Source organism: Dendrobates tinctorius, unplaced genomic scaffold (assembly GCF_039654945.1).
Source record: "Dendrobates tinctorius isolate UK_male_01 unplaced genomic scaffold, ASM3965494v1 ptg000174l, whole genome shotgun sequence".
NCBI lineage: Eukaryota > Metazoa > Chordata > Amphibia > Anura > Dendrobatidae > Dendrobates > Dendrobates tinctorius.
Genome location: NW_027361841.1, coordinates 4,197,714 through 4,214,261, shown reverse-complemented (window position 1 = coordinate 4,214,261; position 16,548 = coordinate 4,197,714). Strand labels below are relative to the sequence as shown.

At 45.2% G+C, this 16,548-nt stretch overlaps 1 protein-coding gene across 1 annotated transcript in view; it reads left to right on the top strand.

Annotated features, from left to right (window-relative positions):
- The window catches only part of CDNF (cerebral dopamine neurotrophic factor), an 81,341-nt gene that overhangs the window by 49,281 nt on the left and 15,512 nt on the right, over positions 1-16,548 (top strand). Inside the window, 1 exon segment of the mRNA XM_073551283.1 lies at positions 13,490-13,617. Coding sequence (XP_073407384.1) covers positions 13,490-13,617 — 128 coding nt within the window.

Sequence of the window (16,548 nt, the reverse complement as noted above, 5' to 3'; positions counted from 1 at the left end):
TGTGGGTGGTGTTACAGCTGCTGCCAGTGAAGCCAGTGCTGCTGCTGCTGCTGCTGCTGCATCTCTTGGGCGGCTGTTGAATAAAGAGAAACAAAGGGCCAATGAATATCTTGATATTCAATAGCCCTAGTTTGGAGGAATGGGGGATTTGATAATTACCGTCTCTCATCTGCTGCTGGCCTCCCCTCCTCAGCATGTTCTATTTGCTGCTCCATTTGGGGTGGTGGTGGTGCGGATGGTGCTGCAGTGGTCTCCTGCCTTCTCCTGCGCCTGGTTGCTGTCTTGGGTGGCATGTTGGGTGTGGCTGTGGGTCCCACTGTCTTGCTTTTATATATGTCTTGTGGGCAGAGCTACTGAGCATGCTCAGACCAAAAAACCGGATCCGGCCGACGGATCCGGCTTTAGCCGGATCCGGCGCATTGCGGCGCTCATAGGCTTTCGTTGTGTGAAAAAGCCGGACGCGCCGGATCCGGCGTGTCCGGCTTTTTCGACGGAGACAAAAAACGTTACAGTCACCGTTTTTTCCAGACGCCGGATCGCGACACATTGCCGGATCCGGCGAAAACCGGAGGAAACGCATGGCTATCCGGCGCGATCCGGCGCAAATGCAAGTCAATGGGGGGGAAAACGGATCCGGCATTGCATTTCGCCGGATCCGGTTTCTGTCAAAAGCGCCGGATCGCGCCTGACGGCGAAAACCTGATGTGTGAAAGAGGCCTTAGTTAACACCTTTAGCGAACCCCTTAAAAATTAAAAATAAAAAACGAAGCAAAAAATAATTTATTATCATACCGCCGAACAAAAAGTGCAATAACGCGTGATCAAAAAGACGCATATAAATATCCATGGTACCACTGAAAACATCATCTTGTCCCGCAAAAAACGAGCTGCCATACAGTGTCATCAGCGAAAAAATAAAAAAGTTATTGCTCAAAGAATAAAGCGATGCAAAAATAATTATTTTTTATATAAAATAGTTTTCATTGCATAAAACCGCCAAAACATAAAAAAAGACATAAATGAGGTATCGCTGTAACCGTACTGACCCGAAGAATAAAACTGTTTTATCAATTTTACCGCACGCGGAACGGTGTAAACGCACCGCTCAAAAGAAATTCACGAAACGCTGGTTTTCGTTCATTCTGCGTCCCAAAAATCGGAATAAAAAGCGATCAAAAAATGTCACGTGCCCGAAAATGATACCAATAAAAACATCAACTCGTCCCGCAAAAAATAAGACCTCACATGAATCAGTGGGTCAAAATACGGAAAAATTATAGCTCTCAATATGTGGTGATGCAAAAACTATTTTTACAATAAAAAGCGTCTCTTAGCCTATGACAGCTGCCAAATATAAAAACCGCCATAAATAGTAAATCAAACCCCCCGTTATCACCCCCTTAGCAAAAAATAATAAAATTAAAAGAAAATGTATTTATTTCCATTTTCCCATTAGGGTTAGGGCTTGGGTTGGGGCTAGGGTTAGGGATAGAGTTAGGGTTAGGGGTGTGTTGGGGTTAGGGTTGGAGTTATAATTGGGGAGTTTCCACTGTTTGGGCACATCAGGTGCTCTCCAAATGCAACTTGGCGTCGGATCTCAATTCCTGCCAATTCTGCGTTGAAAAAGTCAAATGATGCTCCTTCCCTTCCAAGCTCTGCCATGAGCCCAAACAGTGTTTTACCCCACATATAGGGTATCGGCCTACTCAGGACAAATTGGAACAACAACTTTTGGGGTCCAATTTCTCCTGTTACCCTTAGGAAAATAAAAAATTGGGGGCAAAAATATCATTTTTGTGGAAAAAAATGATTTTTTTATTTTCACGCCCAGGCGACATAAACTTCTGTGAATCACTTGGGGGTTCAAAGTGCTCATCATGCCTCTAGATAAGTTCCGTGGGGGGTCTAGTTTCCAAAATGGGGTCACTTGTGGGTAGTTTCAATAGTTTAGGTACATCAGGGGCTCTCCAAACGCACATGACACCCGCAGACCATTCCATCAAAGTCTGCATTCCAAAACGTCACTACTTCCCTTCCAAGCCCCGACGTGTGTCCATACAGTAGTTTTCTCCCACATATGAGGTATCAGCGTACTCAGGACAAATTGGACAACAACTTTTGGGGTCCAATTTCACCTGGTACCCTTGAGCAAATAAAAAAATGGAGACTAATTGATCATGTTTGTGGAAAAAATACGATTTTTTTATTTTCATGCCCGGGCATTATAAATTTCTGTGAAGCCCTTGGGGGTTCAAAGTGCTCACCACACATCTAGATAAGTTCCTTAGGGGGTCTAGTTTCCAAAATGGGGTCACTTGTGGGGGGTTTCCTCTGTTTAGGTACATCAGGGGCTCTCCAAAAGCAACATGACACCCGCAGACCATTCCACATTCCATCAAAGTCTGCATTTCAAAACGTCACTACTTCCTTCCGAGCCCCGACGTGTGCCCATACAGTAGTTTTCTCCCACATATGAGGTATCAGCGTACTCAGGGCAAATTGGACAACAACTTTTGGGGTCCAATTTCTCCTGGTACCCTTGGGAAAATAAAAAAATTGGTGACTAAAAGATTATGTTTGTGGAAAAAATACAATTTTTTTTATTTTCACGCCCAGGCATTATAAACTTCTGTGAAGCACTGGGGAGTTCAAAGTTCTCACCACACATCTAGATAAGTTCCTTGGGGGGTCTAGTTTCCAAAATGGTGTCATTTATGGGGGGTTTCCACTGTTTTGGTACATCAGGGGCTTTCCAAACGCGACATGGTGTCCGATCTCAATTCCAGCCAAAAACGTCAGATGGCGCTGCTTCCCTTCCGAGCTCTGCCATGCGCCCAAATAGTGGTTTACCCCCACAAGTGGGGTATCAGCGTACTCAGGACAAATTGCACAATAACTTTTAGGGTCCTGTTACCCTTGGGAAAATAAAAATTGGGGGTGAAAGATCATTTTTGTGGAAAAAATATGATTTTTTAATTGTACCGCTGTACGTTATAAACTTCTGTGAAGCCCTTGTGGTTTGAAAGTTCTCACCACATATCTAGATAAGTTCCTTGGGGGGTCTAGTTTCCAAAATGGGGTCACTTGTGGGGGGTTTCCACTGTTTAGGTACATCAGGGGCTCTCCAAACGCGACATGGCGTCCAATCTGAATTTCAGCCAATTTAGCATTGAAAAAGTCAAACGGCGCTCCTTCACTTCTGAGCTCTGCCATGCGCCGAAACAGTGGTTCCCCCCCATATATCAGGTATCAGCGTATTCAGGACAAATTGCACAATAACTTTTGCAGTCCAATTTCTCCTGTTACCCTTATTAAAATAAAAAAAATTGAACCTGAAGTATTTTTTTTGTGAAAAAAAGTTAAATGTTCATTTTTTTTTTAAATATTCAAAAAATTCCTGTGACGCACCTAAAGGGTTAATAAACTTCTTGAATGTAGTTTTGAGCACTTTAAGGGGTGCAGTTTTTAGAATGGTGTCTCTTTTGGGTATTTTCTATCATATAGACCCCGCAAAGTGGCTTCAAATGTGATGTGGTCCGTAAAAAAAAATGGTGTTGCAAAAATGAGAAATCGCTTGTCAATTTTTAACCCTTATAACTTCCTAACAAAAAAAAATTTTGGTTCCAAAATTGTGCTGATGTAAAGTAAACATGTGGGAAATGTTACTTATCAAGTTTTTTGTGTGCTGTATCTCTGTGATTTAATGTCAGAATCACCGGGATCCATGGAAGCGTTTCAGAGTTATTACCTCATAAAGGGACAGTGGTCAGAATTGTAAAAATTGGCCCGGGAGTTAACATGCAAACCACCCTTGGTAGTGAAGGGGTTAAAGGGAATCTGTCACCCTATTTTTTGCCTATCAGCTGCCAGCACCGACATCAGGGGCTTATCTACAGCATTCTGTAATGCTGTCGATAAGCCCCCCGATGTAACCTGGAAGATAAGAAAAAAAAGTTAGATTATACTCACCCAGGCGTTCGGTCCGGTCAGATGGGTGTTGCCGTCCTGTCCGGTGCCTCCCATCTTCTAACGGAGACGTCTTCTTCTTTGCTGCCTGTCGTGGCTCCTGCACAGGTGCACTGCTCTGCCCTGTTGAGAGCAGAGCAGAGTCCTGCAGTGCGCAGGCGCCAGGAGAGGTCCGGCGCCTGCGCACTGCAGTATTCTGCTCTGCCCTCAACAGCTCAGAGCAGTGCACTTGCACAGGCTCCACGACAGGCAGCAAAGAAGAAGACCGGAAGACCGGACCGCCCCCCGGTGAGTATAATCTAACTCTTTTTTTCTTATCTTTCAGGTTACATCGTGCGCTTATCTACAGCATTACAGAATGCTGTAGATAAGCCCCTGATGTCGGTGCCGGCAGCTGATAGGCGAAAAATAGGGTGACAGATTTCCTTTAAGGAGGTCAGCAAAGTTTGGAATTAACATCGTGTAGTACCCGACGATTACCAGAAAGGCCGTAACTTGTTTTTTTGAGAGTGGTTTCGGCCAATTCTGAATTGCGTCCATTTTATTCATCTAGGGTTTAATTTTGCTTTTCCCTACTACATATCCAAGGTATTTGGCCTCCTCTTTCCCCATGACATATTTTTCTGGATTTATAGAGAACCCCGCCTGCCTGAGAGCATCACACACCTCTTGGACCTTTCCTAGATAACTTCCCCAATCCGGGCTGAAGATTACGAAATAGTTCAGGTATGCCACATTGTAATTCTTATAGGGTGCCAGAATCCGGTCTGCTGCCCTCTGGAAGGTGGCCGGAGCTCCCTTCAGTCCAAACAGCATCCTGCTCTGTTGAAAGCAACCATCGGGTGTAGAGAAAGCCGTCTTTTCCTTGGCTTCTTGTGACATGGGGATTTACCAATATCATTTTGTTATACATAAGGTGGTTTTGTGCCTTGCGTGCCCAAATCTCTTGCTCAGCTCATTGACACATAATTATGCATCTAACTTGGAGACTTTGTTCAGCTTCCAATAATCATTACCAAATCTATATTCTCCATTGGGATCTGGAATAAGGACATCCGGGTTAGACCATCCTCTCTTAGCTTTTTCAATGACTCCGAGATTCAGCATATTCTTCATTTCCTGTTAGGCGTCGGATTCCTGTAGCTACACAGCAGGAGTCCAGAGCCTCGCTTACTGCTCTTCAGCAAGTCATTCCTGAGGCTAAGTCCCGCTGCCGCTCCACTGAGCATGCTCATGAGACGATCTCCGATTGGAGCTCGGGAGTCACGTGCTCAGGTCCTTCCCTTGATCTGATTGGTCCATCTCAGAGATCTGGAAGGTCCTGGCAGCGCATGGCTATAAAAGGACTGCATGGCCGTTCGGCCATGCGCTGGTATAGACATTACTTGCTAGATGTGTGAATGGTGACAGATGTATGATTCTGGTGACTGACTAATTTGAAACCCGTTCCCTCTGATATTACGCATGTGGATAGGGAATTAGTTCAGCAGTCAGCGCCAGTCAGTGGCAAGCCTTAGGCCACTGTGCACACCGTGCCTCTACACTAGCATCCGATTGTGCTACTCCTCACGACACTATCGTCTCACGGCAGTGTCCTACGCCGCGCTGCAGTTGCAGCTCTCTTTGGCGCCTGCAATAGCGACGCCACACACACGGTAGGTCTAGATGGACGCATTTCCTTCTGCCTTTGGTCCTGCACCTGTGACCTGATACCGTGTGTGCATATATCTGAGACCTGTGACGCTAATGGAGCTCCCCCAGGGATTCGCCAGTGCGGCGGAGGTACTTGGTACCGGGCCGGTGGATTTCAATGGGAGTTGTCACGGTAGCTGTGACCTGGTCCGTGGCCCTGGGCGTCCATTGTAAAAAAGGGGGAAAGGTTGAGTGTGCGGATGATGATTAAAGTTTATTAGTGAATGATTCGTGACACCACCCGTGGTGTTTGGCAATGAAGATGTTAAGCCAACACTGCAGACAGATCCTCTGGGACAGATGGTGTGGTGCAGCAATGATGGTGTAGCCCTCCACAGGCAGGGCTGTAGTCCCAGGGCAGTGTAGATGGAGAGATAGTGAGGAGAGGAGAGCAGTGTGGTGTTAAGCACAGAAATGTAGCAGTGCTGAGTGGGTTGGCGCAGGAATAAGCGGAGGACACCAGGGCATGTAGTTCCAAAGCTTTACTCACAGTGTGTTGTGCATACAGGTGCCCACCTCAGTGCCGTGTCCTCCAGGTCAGGGGCTCAGCCAACCTCCAGGCAAGATGAAGTACTCCGTTTCAACACTCCGCCAACATAGGTGCTTTTTCTGAACGTCTCCCTATTGCGCCTATAGTGAAGTACTCTCAGTACTGAGTTACATTGGAGTTCCTCTAGTCAGATGTTCTTAAGAACTCTACTTGTACAGCAGACAGCTGTAGCCTGCTTCGGGGACTCCTTCTTACTAAGTCCCGGCTCACTCTCGTTGCTGCTGTGCCCCCCAAGTCTTGTGTGGGAATAAAGTGGTGACAACTTCTATTCCTCCGGTGTCTGTCGCAGGACCATTAGTATCCATACAACCTCGGGGACCTGACCCCGGCCATGCGCTGTGAACTTGGGAAGGGTTCTGCTCTAACCCTAATCCTTAGTCCTCCTCTCCTTACATTCCGTACTAATCCTTCTTTCTTATCGAGAGAGTCAGGCTTTCCATCAATGTCTCTTTCCTGTGCCAGCGGACCCAGGTCACTGAGGTCGGCTGCAGCACTTCCTTCATCTATCCCACTCAGGGGATCTTCACTCTTCCACTGGCTCTGTCAGACTGACTAAATCCTAAACGCTTCCCGCTCCTTTGGTGCAAACTTACTCCACCCGCCTCCCAGCACGCTTCGTGTTCCAAGCAGGGAGCCACCAAAGGGTGCTTTGCTACACTATTATGTTGTGTGGGATGCAGGTGTTGGAGTGTGGTCAGGAGTCTCCACCTTACCTGAATGGTGGGGTACCACACCTCAGGAGGAGATGCAGTACCTCTGTGGCAACTGAACCCTCAGGGGTGCCACACTAACAGGCTCAGCCCTTTTGTGTTTACCCTTACTGGCATCTCTGTGATTAAACAGTGATTGCTCTGCGCACCTGGGTGACGTTTAACCCCGTGCGCATTATACCACCATATTGTGTGTCTGCCATTACTCAGCAGCAGTTATAAAACCTTCTGCATGGTGGACCCCGAGCGGCGAACACACTTTATCATTTATTTTATTTAGTGCGTTCCGCCGTTCCTAACATTATACTAGCGCCAGGGTCTGGCTGGTATTACAGAACAGCAGCAATTACTACAGTACATTCGGCAGCTGGAGGGCCGGTTGGCTACTCTTGAGAGTCCTATCTCTGCTGCGAAGTCCACTGAGGCTGCCGTTCAGGCAATCGCAGAGGCAGTTTCTCATGGGTCCACGTCCTCCCCTGCGCCGACAGTTTCCCGCCTTCCGTTGCCTGATAAATTTTCTGGTGATAGCGCCTCCTGTAGGGGTTTCGTGAGCCAGTGCTCTGTCCAGCTGGTATTACTGGCTGCGCAATTCCCTACGGAACGGGCTAAGGTGGGGTTTATTGTTTCCCTTCTGTCGGGCAGGGCGTTGGAGTGGGCCACACCGCTTTGGAAGCATGGCGACCCAGAGGTTCGGAACGCTGCTCAGTTCTTAACGCCTATCAAGCAGGTCTTCCTGGAACCACGAGTCATGCACGACACCTCTCTTCAGCTATTGGCATTAACTCAGGGATCGCACTCAGTCAGTCAGTATGCCGTACGTTTCCTGATTCTGGCTTCCGAGCTGGAGTGGTCTGATAGAGCTCTCATCCCTGTGTTTTGGAGAGGTTTAGCAGAGCATGTTAAGGATGCTCTATCTACCAGAGAGGTTCCGGTAAGTCTGGAAGAGCTGATTGCCATCTCCACCCGCACTGATCTCCGTTTTTCGGAGCGCGGGCTGGAGCGTGCTCAATCCAGACGGAAGGTTACTCTGGCTCCAAACCTCTTTGAACCTCTGGAGTCACCCAAGCCAGAGTGTTCACTTCCAGAGCCCATGGAGGTGTCTCGCGCCAGTCTTGAGGCGCGTCCGGCACTAAGCTCCACTTGCGGTTACCACTGTCAACATTCTGTTCCCCACGATAACAGGGCCCCGCAGTGGCCAACCTCTGTGCCGCCGGGCAAGACCTTTGTTCCCCCTCCCCTTCGGCCGAAGGTTCTCGCGTGGGCACATGCGTCCAGGGTGGGTGGTCACTGTGGCTACATGCAGACCACAAAACTCCTGGCAAGGTCTTATTGGTGGCCGCACAGGGCTCGGGACACTAAAAAATTAATTCGGGCATGTGCCTCTTGTGCTCGGAATGCCTCCCCTACACAGAGAGTGAAGATGCCTGCCGATACTCTGCGGCATTCTACTCCAACTTCGGTTTCTGGCCTTTGTGCCGCTCCCGTTGTCTCTCAGGTGTCCCTTCTCCAACCTGGAGATTTTGCCGCCTCTGATGCCCTCCATGTGTCCCGGTTTTCTGTGTCACCTGCCGGGATATCAGACTCGCCTTCGGACGAGTCTGAGACCTATGCCTCTGATGGGCACAGGGTTGTGGATTGGAGGGCTCAGGAGAGGGGGGCCCTAGGAGGGGGGGTAATGTTAGGCGTTGGATTCCTGTAGCTACACAGCAGGAGTCCAGAGCCTCACATACTGCTTTTCAGCAAGTCATTCCTGAGGCTAAGTCCCGCTGCCGCTCCACTGAGCATGCTCATGAGACGATCTCCCATTGGAGCTCGGGAGTCACATGCTCAGGTCCTTCCTCTGATCTGATTGGTTCATCTCAGAGATCTGGAAGGTCCCGGCAGCGCATGGCTATAAAAGGACCGCATGGCCGTTCGGCCATGTGCTAGTATAGACATTACTTGCTAGATGTGTGAATGGTGACGGATGTATGATTCTGGTGACTGACTCATTTGAAACCCTTCCCTCTGATTTTACGCATGTGGATAGGGAATTAGTTCAGCATTCAGCGCCAGTCAGTGGCAAGCCTTAGGCCACTGTGCACACCACGCCTCTACACTAGCGTCCGATTGTGCTACTCCTCACAGCACTATCGTCTTGCGGCAGTGTCCTACACCGCGTTGCAGTTGCAGCTCTTTTTGGTGCCCGCAGTAGTGACGCCGCACACACGGTAGGTCTAGACGGACTCAGTTCCTTCTGCCTTTGGTCCTGCACCTGTGACTTGATACCGTGTGTGCATATATCTGAGACCTGTGACGCTAACAGGCTCAGCCCTTTTGTGTTTACCCTTCTGCATGGTGGACCCCGAGATGTGAAGGCACTTTATTATTTATTTTATTTAGTGCGTTCTGCCGTTCCTAACACTTCCTTTGAGATCAATTCTCAGTGGGACTCTGGAATTTGGTATGGCTTTGAATTCACCTGCACTTGGGGATCCGTCACAATTTTGTGTTCTATGACATCGGTACTCTGCAGCAAATCTGAGAACAGGTACTGGTTCTGCTGCAGCAATTCCCGACATTGCTGTCTTTTGGCCTCGACAGCGTCTCAGTTATTGTGATGTCTTCAATGTCCCCTTCTGGTTTAACCTCAAGCATGGAGTTTCAATGGGGTCCCTGTCTTGCCATGCCTCAATGGATAGTGGCGCAAGGGGATTTCCGAAGTGAGAGGTGGGAGTGGTTAACTGGTGGCGGGGGATAGGACTTGCCAATAGAACTAATGCATGACCCATTCTTGAGTTTTGTTAACTCCCAGATGGCCCAAGACATGTGAATGTGCCATGTCCAACATTCTTCATCTATAGGGTCCTGTGTTGTGAGTTCATTTTCCCCTTCACCATTGAGGTCTGATGAACTCCCTCTTCTGGTGAAGGAAGGTAGTGAGGCTGATCACCAAGCACCTGAGCTGGATGATGATGACTGGGTGACAGGAATTTCTGACTGGATATAAGGCAGCCGATGCCCTTCTGCCTTGCTGGTGATCTCTCTGAGGGATTCTAGGAGACCAGTCTGATTCCTGCTCCTCAAAAGCTAAGTTCTCTGCTCTGTTTTTTGCATTTGTGTTTTGGTTTTGTTTTTCCTTGTTTTTCTGGATTTCTGCCATTCCCTGCTGGGGTGTGCTGAATTCCTTTTTTCTCTGTCTTCAGAAAATACCTGAGTACTGATATAGTCTTTTTGAAGCCTAGCGTCTTCAGGGCTTTTTTCCCTATCAGCTGTTGGCTCTTTTGATAGGGTTTTGGCGGATTACAGACAGCAGCTTTTCTATCCTGTCCTTTGTAGTTAGCTTGGGCCCCATCGTTTGCTCAGCCTATCTTTCTATCTGTGTGTTTTTTCATCTTGCTTCACCGTCATTATATGTTGGGGGCTGCCTATTGCTTTGGGGTTTGCTCTGGGGCAGTTTAGATTTTCCTTTCTGTCTTTAGGCTATGTAGTTCTCCGGATGTGATCGAGGGGTCTAGGGCACCGTAGGAACCCCCCACGGCTACTGCTAGTTGTTGTTGATAGGTTCAGGGGTCTGTAATCCGATAGCTGCCAACTTCTCTGGTTTTCTGGACTTAGCTAGTATTTCTGTTTTTGCCTCCTACGGTGACTCATTCATAACAGTCCTGGTACTAACAATTGTTCTACTATCTTCTCCCTCACCTTAGTAACCCGATACTATAAGTACCCACTCAACATGAAATAGGGAAACCTGGTATTAGCCCCCGGATTCTGCGTTATGCCATTTATAATGGTTACCTTATTGAACGCTTCTTTTTGAGTTAGTTCTCTATGTTGGGAGGACCAAAATTTTCTCTGGTCACTCCTATCTCAGGAACATCGGCATCCGGGGATACTACCTCCTCATCTCCCACCATTACAAAGAAGGGAAATCCATCAGGCTTCTTTAGGGCCAACCTGTTTCTTACCCAAGCAATCAAGGTCTCCGCCACTCCCCCATAAGTCCCAAAACAACACAAAGTCTTGGCCTATGGTAATTGGGTGCAATAAATCCTAGACCACATCGACCTCATGGGACTAAGTATCTCGGGCTGTCTCAATTACCTCTCTGGCCACCAGATAGTCTTTATCATTCCCTTGAATGCAGTGGATGCCCATCTTCTTCCCAGGAATCAATTGGAGAGAAAGTGTGGCCCTCACAATGGTCACCAAACTCTCTGAGTCTAGTAGTTCAGTCATTTGCAGAACATTCGCTTTTACTGGACAAGCTTGTGGCCCCTCGCCCGGAAGACAGTCTACATTGCAAGCCGGATATGCATAGAAAGAACACTGGCATCCCATGCTACAGTCCATTGGCTTGGTGGTCAGGGGACAATGGGCAGCTATATGACCTGGGTCGTGACATCTCCAGCAAATTACATTCCCTTATGAGACCCTCGGCCTGACCTCTGCCGCTCCCCTGGACATTGGACACCCCACCCCTCTTTTTAGCCTCTTGATGGGACCACCAGTATAGAGTGGGTTGCCTCCCCAAGGAACCGTCGACCCCATGATACCTTTCAACTATTCCAACCAAGTCATCAGCATTACAGGAATCTCCCTGAGCTTCCCAAGTCAGCATTGGGCTCAAAAAGGAGTGCAAAAATCGGTCCATTACAACTTGCTCTACCATCTACGCTGGGGTAGAAGAATCTGGCTGGAACCACTTTAGGACAAGGTGCAGCAGGTCAAACATTTGAGAGTGAGGGGGTTTGTCATGGTAATATGCCCAGAGGTGGACTCGTTGTGCCCCGACAGACATTGTCATCCCCAAACGCGCCAAAATTTCCGTTTTCAATTTTGCATATACTTTGGTGTCCTGTAAGGCTAAATTATAGTAGGCCTTTTTTGGCTCCCCCGTTAAGTGTGGTGTCAGTACTTCCGACCACTGCTCTTGTGGGAGTTTCTCCCTATCGTCGACCCTTTGCAAAAAAGGCCTCTATATTGTCACTCGGGATCATTTTCTGCAAGGCTCTCTTCACCACCTTCCAGATAAAAATTCATCCACTGACCTTGGAGTTGGAGCTGCTGCTGTGCCTCAAATCACCTGTGTGAGTAATTCATTCTTCTGCTGCTGTTGTTGGTGCTGTTGCTTCTGCTGCTTGAGCTGTTGAATAATCAGCTTACTTGTTCTCCTGTTATGCCAACTTTTGCTGCTGTAGCTGTTTCTGTTGTAGCTGTTGCTGGTACTGCAGCTGTTGCTGGGGCTGCTGCTCTGTTCTTGCACCAGGTGTTTAATCAGCTCTTCTATGCTCCCTGGCCTATAGCTGCCTTCACCTACGGACATGCAGTACTTCTGTAGCAGTCACACATGTTCCCTAGAAACCCTGCCCACACTTCTAACACCAAATGTAACAATGCTACTCATTTAGGATTGTCGAGAGGGCATCGTAATTGCCATGTAACTTCTGGCACCTTACACCATCAAGAAAAAAGTGGACAACACTTTTCACATGGTGTACATTTTCTGTTTGGTGTTTTTCATATTTGTGTGCCATCCATGTATCTGTTCATATGATCCTTTTAATATATCCACAAATGAGAAAAAATTCTGAAAGGTCCAATACAGTATCCTATATTATTGCAATGGATCCATTAAAAATGGATGTAGTATAAAACCTTGGCACTCAAAAAAAATAATAATTTGACAGTTCCTTTATTGTAAAAAGCATCCAGTTCAATATACTCCTTTGAACGTTTTCGGTCATACAATTGACCTTCATCAGAAACAGAATTTTTTCACAGTTGGTTTTAACTGAGAGGAGCTGTAATGGAAAATTCCATATATTATTACTAAAGAACCGCTGTCGTGAGTAGGCACTATTTAGTACTGGGTATATTCATTAATAATGTGGAGAAACAGACTTCTGAGAAGCACGTTCAAAGGAGTATATTGAACTGGATGCTTTTTACAATAAAGGAACTGTCAAATCATTTTTTCTTTTGAGTGCCAAGTTTTTGTACTACATTGTTAGTTGGCTGGATACCCAACTTGTGCACCTCTCTCCTCGAATTGAGTGCCGTGATTTTTCTATTTTACATTAAAAATGGATGTCATTCAGATGGTGTCTGTTTCTCATCCTTTTTTTCTTTTTTTTATGCATCTCTTAAGTTTAATGGGCAAGTCTGATTCGAAAAACTGATCAGTATTGTGTGTGATGTAGTTGTTATATGTATAGATCATTGATTAATGTGTAAAAACATGTTAGCTATCTTATTCACTTGCATTGGTTTGTTTGGCACGCAGGCATTGCATTGTCTGAAAAAGTCCTATGGTCATCTTCACAAATCCTAGTTTCACAGTCTGTATTCAAGCCACAATTGCCCAGACCAACTGCATATAGCATAATTCAGGTCAGGGGAACTACGGTTGGTCCAAGAATTGCCGTCCTACATAGGCCAGGACGCGCTGGTACGTGAATCTTCCCTAAAGCAGCTGAAAATTTCGATTTTGGAAAAATAAATGAATTTATGAATAAAGATACAGAGAAAATACATGCATGTTATAGATATATTGTGTTATTGCATATATTTCTTTTATTTCTCTCTTCAGTCTGTAAAGAATAGCTGCACAGATTTTACCAGTCTTTAATCGAAAGAAATATTGACTTTACTCCAGCTGCCATAGAGAGAGAGTTAATCGACACATGCAGAGATTCTACAGGAAAAGAAAACCGCCTGGTAAGAATCAACATGAACACATCTATCTGAGAGGCTGGAGATCAAAGCATGCTTGGCCCAGTGACAAAATTCACATAAAAAACACATTGATCAGCAGTGGAATATGCAAACTGGTATCATGCCTTGTAAAGATAGGGTAAAGGAAACTAAATATTTCTAAGAACTACCTATATGGAAAATTCAATCGCGTCACAATGGACGGGTTGTCATAATGACACAAGGAAGCAGATTTTTCATAGATTAAAAGCAATAAACATTATTCAGTCAAATATTGTCAGTAATTGCATTGAAAACATTCAATGATTATCTGTTTCACTGGATGTAATAGAATGCTGTAGATCTTCCATAATTCATGTATTGATGACATGTATGGTAATCTAGAGAAGAAAAGATCAACACCACCTAGGTGATGTGGTAATGGGCCGTATATCAAAAAACAAAATATAGAAAAAAGAATAGTGCACTAAAGCACTAGCACCCATAGACAGGTGCATCTCATAAAATTAGAATATCATCAAAAAGTTAATTTATTTCAGTTCTTCAATACAAAAAGTGAAACTCATATATTATATACAGTCATTACAGAGTGATCTCTTTCAAGTGTTTATTTCTGTTAATGTTGATGATTATGGCTTACAGCCAATAAAAACCCAAAAGTCATTATCTCAGTAAATTAGAATAGTTTATAACACCAGCTTGAAAAAATTATTTTAAAATCCGAAATGTTGGCCTACTGAAATATATATTCAGTAAATGCACTCAATACTTGGTCGGGGCTCCTTTGGCATTAATTACTGCATCAATGCGGTGTGGCATGGAGGCGATCAGCCTGTGGCACTGCTGAGGTGTTATGGAAGCCCAGGCTGGTTTGATAGCAGCTTTCAGCTCCTCTGCTTTGTTGTGTCTGATGTCTCTCATTTACCAGGAAACTTTAGAGCACTTCATGCTTTCCTCTGCCGACAAGCTTTTTGGAGATGGAAATTTAATTCTGCAGCAGGACTTGGCACCTGTACACACTGCCAAAACTACCAATACCTGGTTTAAAAACAACAGTATCACTTTGCTTGATTGACCAGCAAACTCGTCTGAACTTAACCCCATAGAGAATCTATGGGGTATTGTCAAGAGGAAGATGAGAGACACGAGACCCAACAATGCAGATGAGCTGAAGGCTGCTATCAAAGCAACCTGGGCTTCCATAACACCTCAGCGGTGCCACAGGCTGATCGCCTCCATACCACGCCGCATTGATGCAGTAACTGATGGTAAAGGAGCCCGGACCAAGTATTGAGTGCATTTACTCAATATACATTTCAGTATGTCATTTCAGAATTTAAAATCATTTTTTCAACCTGGTGTTATAAAGTATTCTAATTTAATGGGATAATGACTTTTGGGTTTTTATTGGCTATAAACCATAATCATTAACATTAGCAGAAATAAATACTTGAAATAGATCATTCTGTTTGTAATGACTATAAAATATGAATTTCACTTTTTGTATTGAAGAACCGAAATAAATGAACTTTTTGATGATATTCTAATTTTGTGAGATGCACCTGTAATATGACAAACAATCTGAATATAATAAAGTGAACAAAAAACAAACACATTAAAACCAACAAAAAGGCAAAAACAAACATTGCTGCAAAAATACAGAATTACATTTTAATTAATATACAGTATATGATTGATAGTTTTTTCTATTTTTGCACCCTAAATGGGTATACAGCTCTTCTATACAGTATTATATTATATATTCCCCCCTTTTTTGGTATTTTTGTATTTTGTGCCTTATTGAATGGCTCATTCTTCTTTAGCAATTGGTAGTATACTCCTTCCCTATGTGCACAATGTTCTTTTGATACTGTATCCATTGATTCTTCTGTATAGATTATTCACCACGACCATTTTCGATCTTGTGTTCCATTGTGACACGCATGCTATATTTTAGCATTTATGGGCATCTTCTTCCATCAGCAACATTTTTTGGCTTTGTATGTTGTTTGCGCAAGTAGGCAGGGCGGTTCACACTGACATGCAAGCCGTGACTATATCCTGTGTGGATGTATCTATACACATGTCCTTGTTATGCCATTTCTGGTTACATTGCTTGCCATTCTTGGCAATATGGTCCATACTGATGTGCTTTAGGACTGCTACGCCCTTGTATTATACTTGTCCTTGTTTATTGACATCTCTTCCAGTAGGTACGGAAAGTATTCAGACCCCTTTAAATTTTTCATTCTTTGTTTCATTGCAGTCATTTGGTAAATTCAAAAAAGTTCATTTTTTCTCATTAATGTACACTCTGCACCCCATCTTGACTAAAAAAAATAGAAATGTAGAAATGTCTGCAAATTTATTAAAGAAAAACTGAATATCATATGGTCATAATTATTCAGACCCTTTGCTCAGACACTCATATTTAAGTCAAATGCTGTCCATTTCCTTGTGATCCTCCTTGAGATGGTTCTACCCCTTCTTTGGAGTCCAGCTGTGTTTGTTTAAACTGATAGGACTTGATTTGGAAAGCACACACCTGTCTATATAAGACCTCACAGCTCACAGTGCATGTCAGACCAAATGAGAATCATGAGGTCAGAGGAACTGGCCAAGGCTCTCAGAGACAGAATTGTGGCAAGGCACAGATCTGGCCAAGGTTTTTCTGCTGTACTCAAGATTCCTAAGTGCACAGTGTCCTCAGTAATCCTTAAATGAAAGACATTTGTGAAGTCTTCCTAGACCTGGCAGTCCAGGCAAACTGAGCAATTGTGGGAGAAGAGCCTTGGTGAGAGAGGTAAAGAAGAACCCCAAGATCACTGTGGCTGAACTCAACAGATACAGTAAAGAGAAGGGAGAAAGTTCCACAAAGTCAACTATCACTGGTGCCCTCCACCAGTCGGACCTCTATGGCAGAGTGGCCCGACA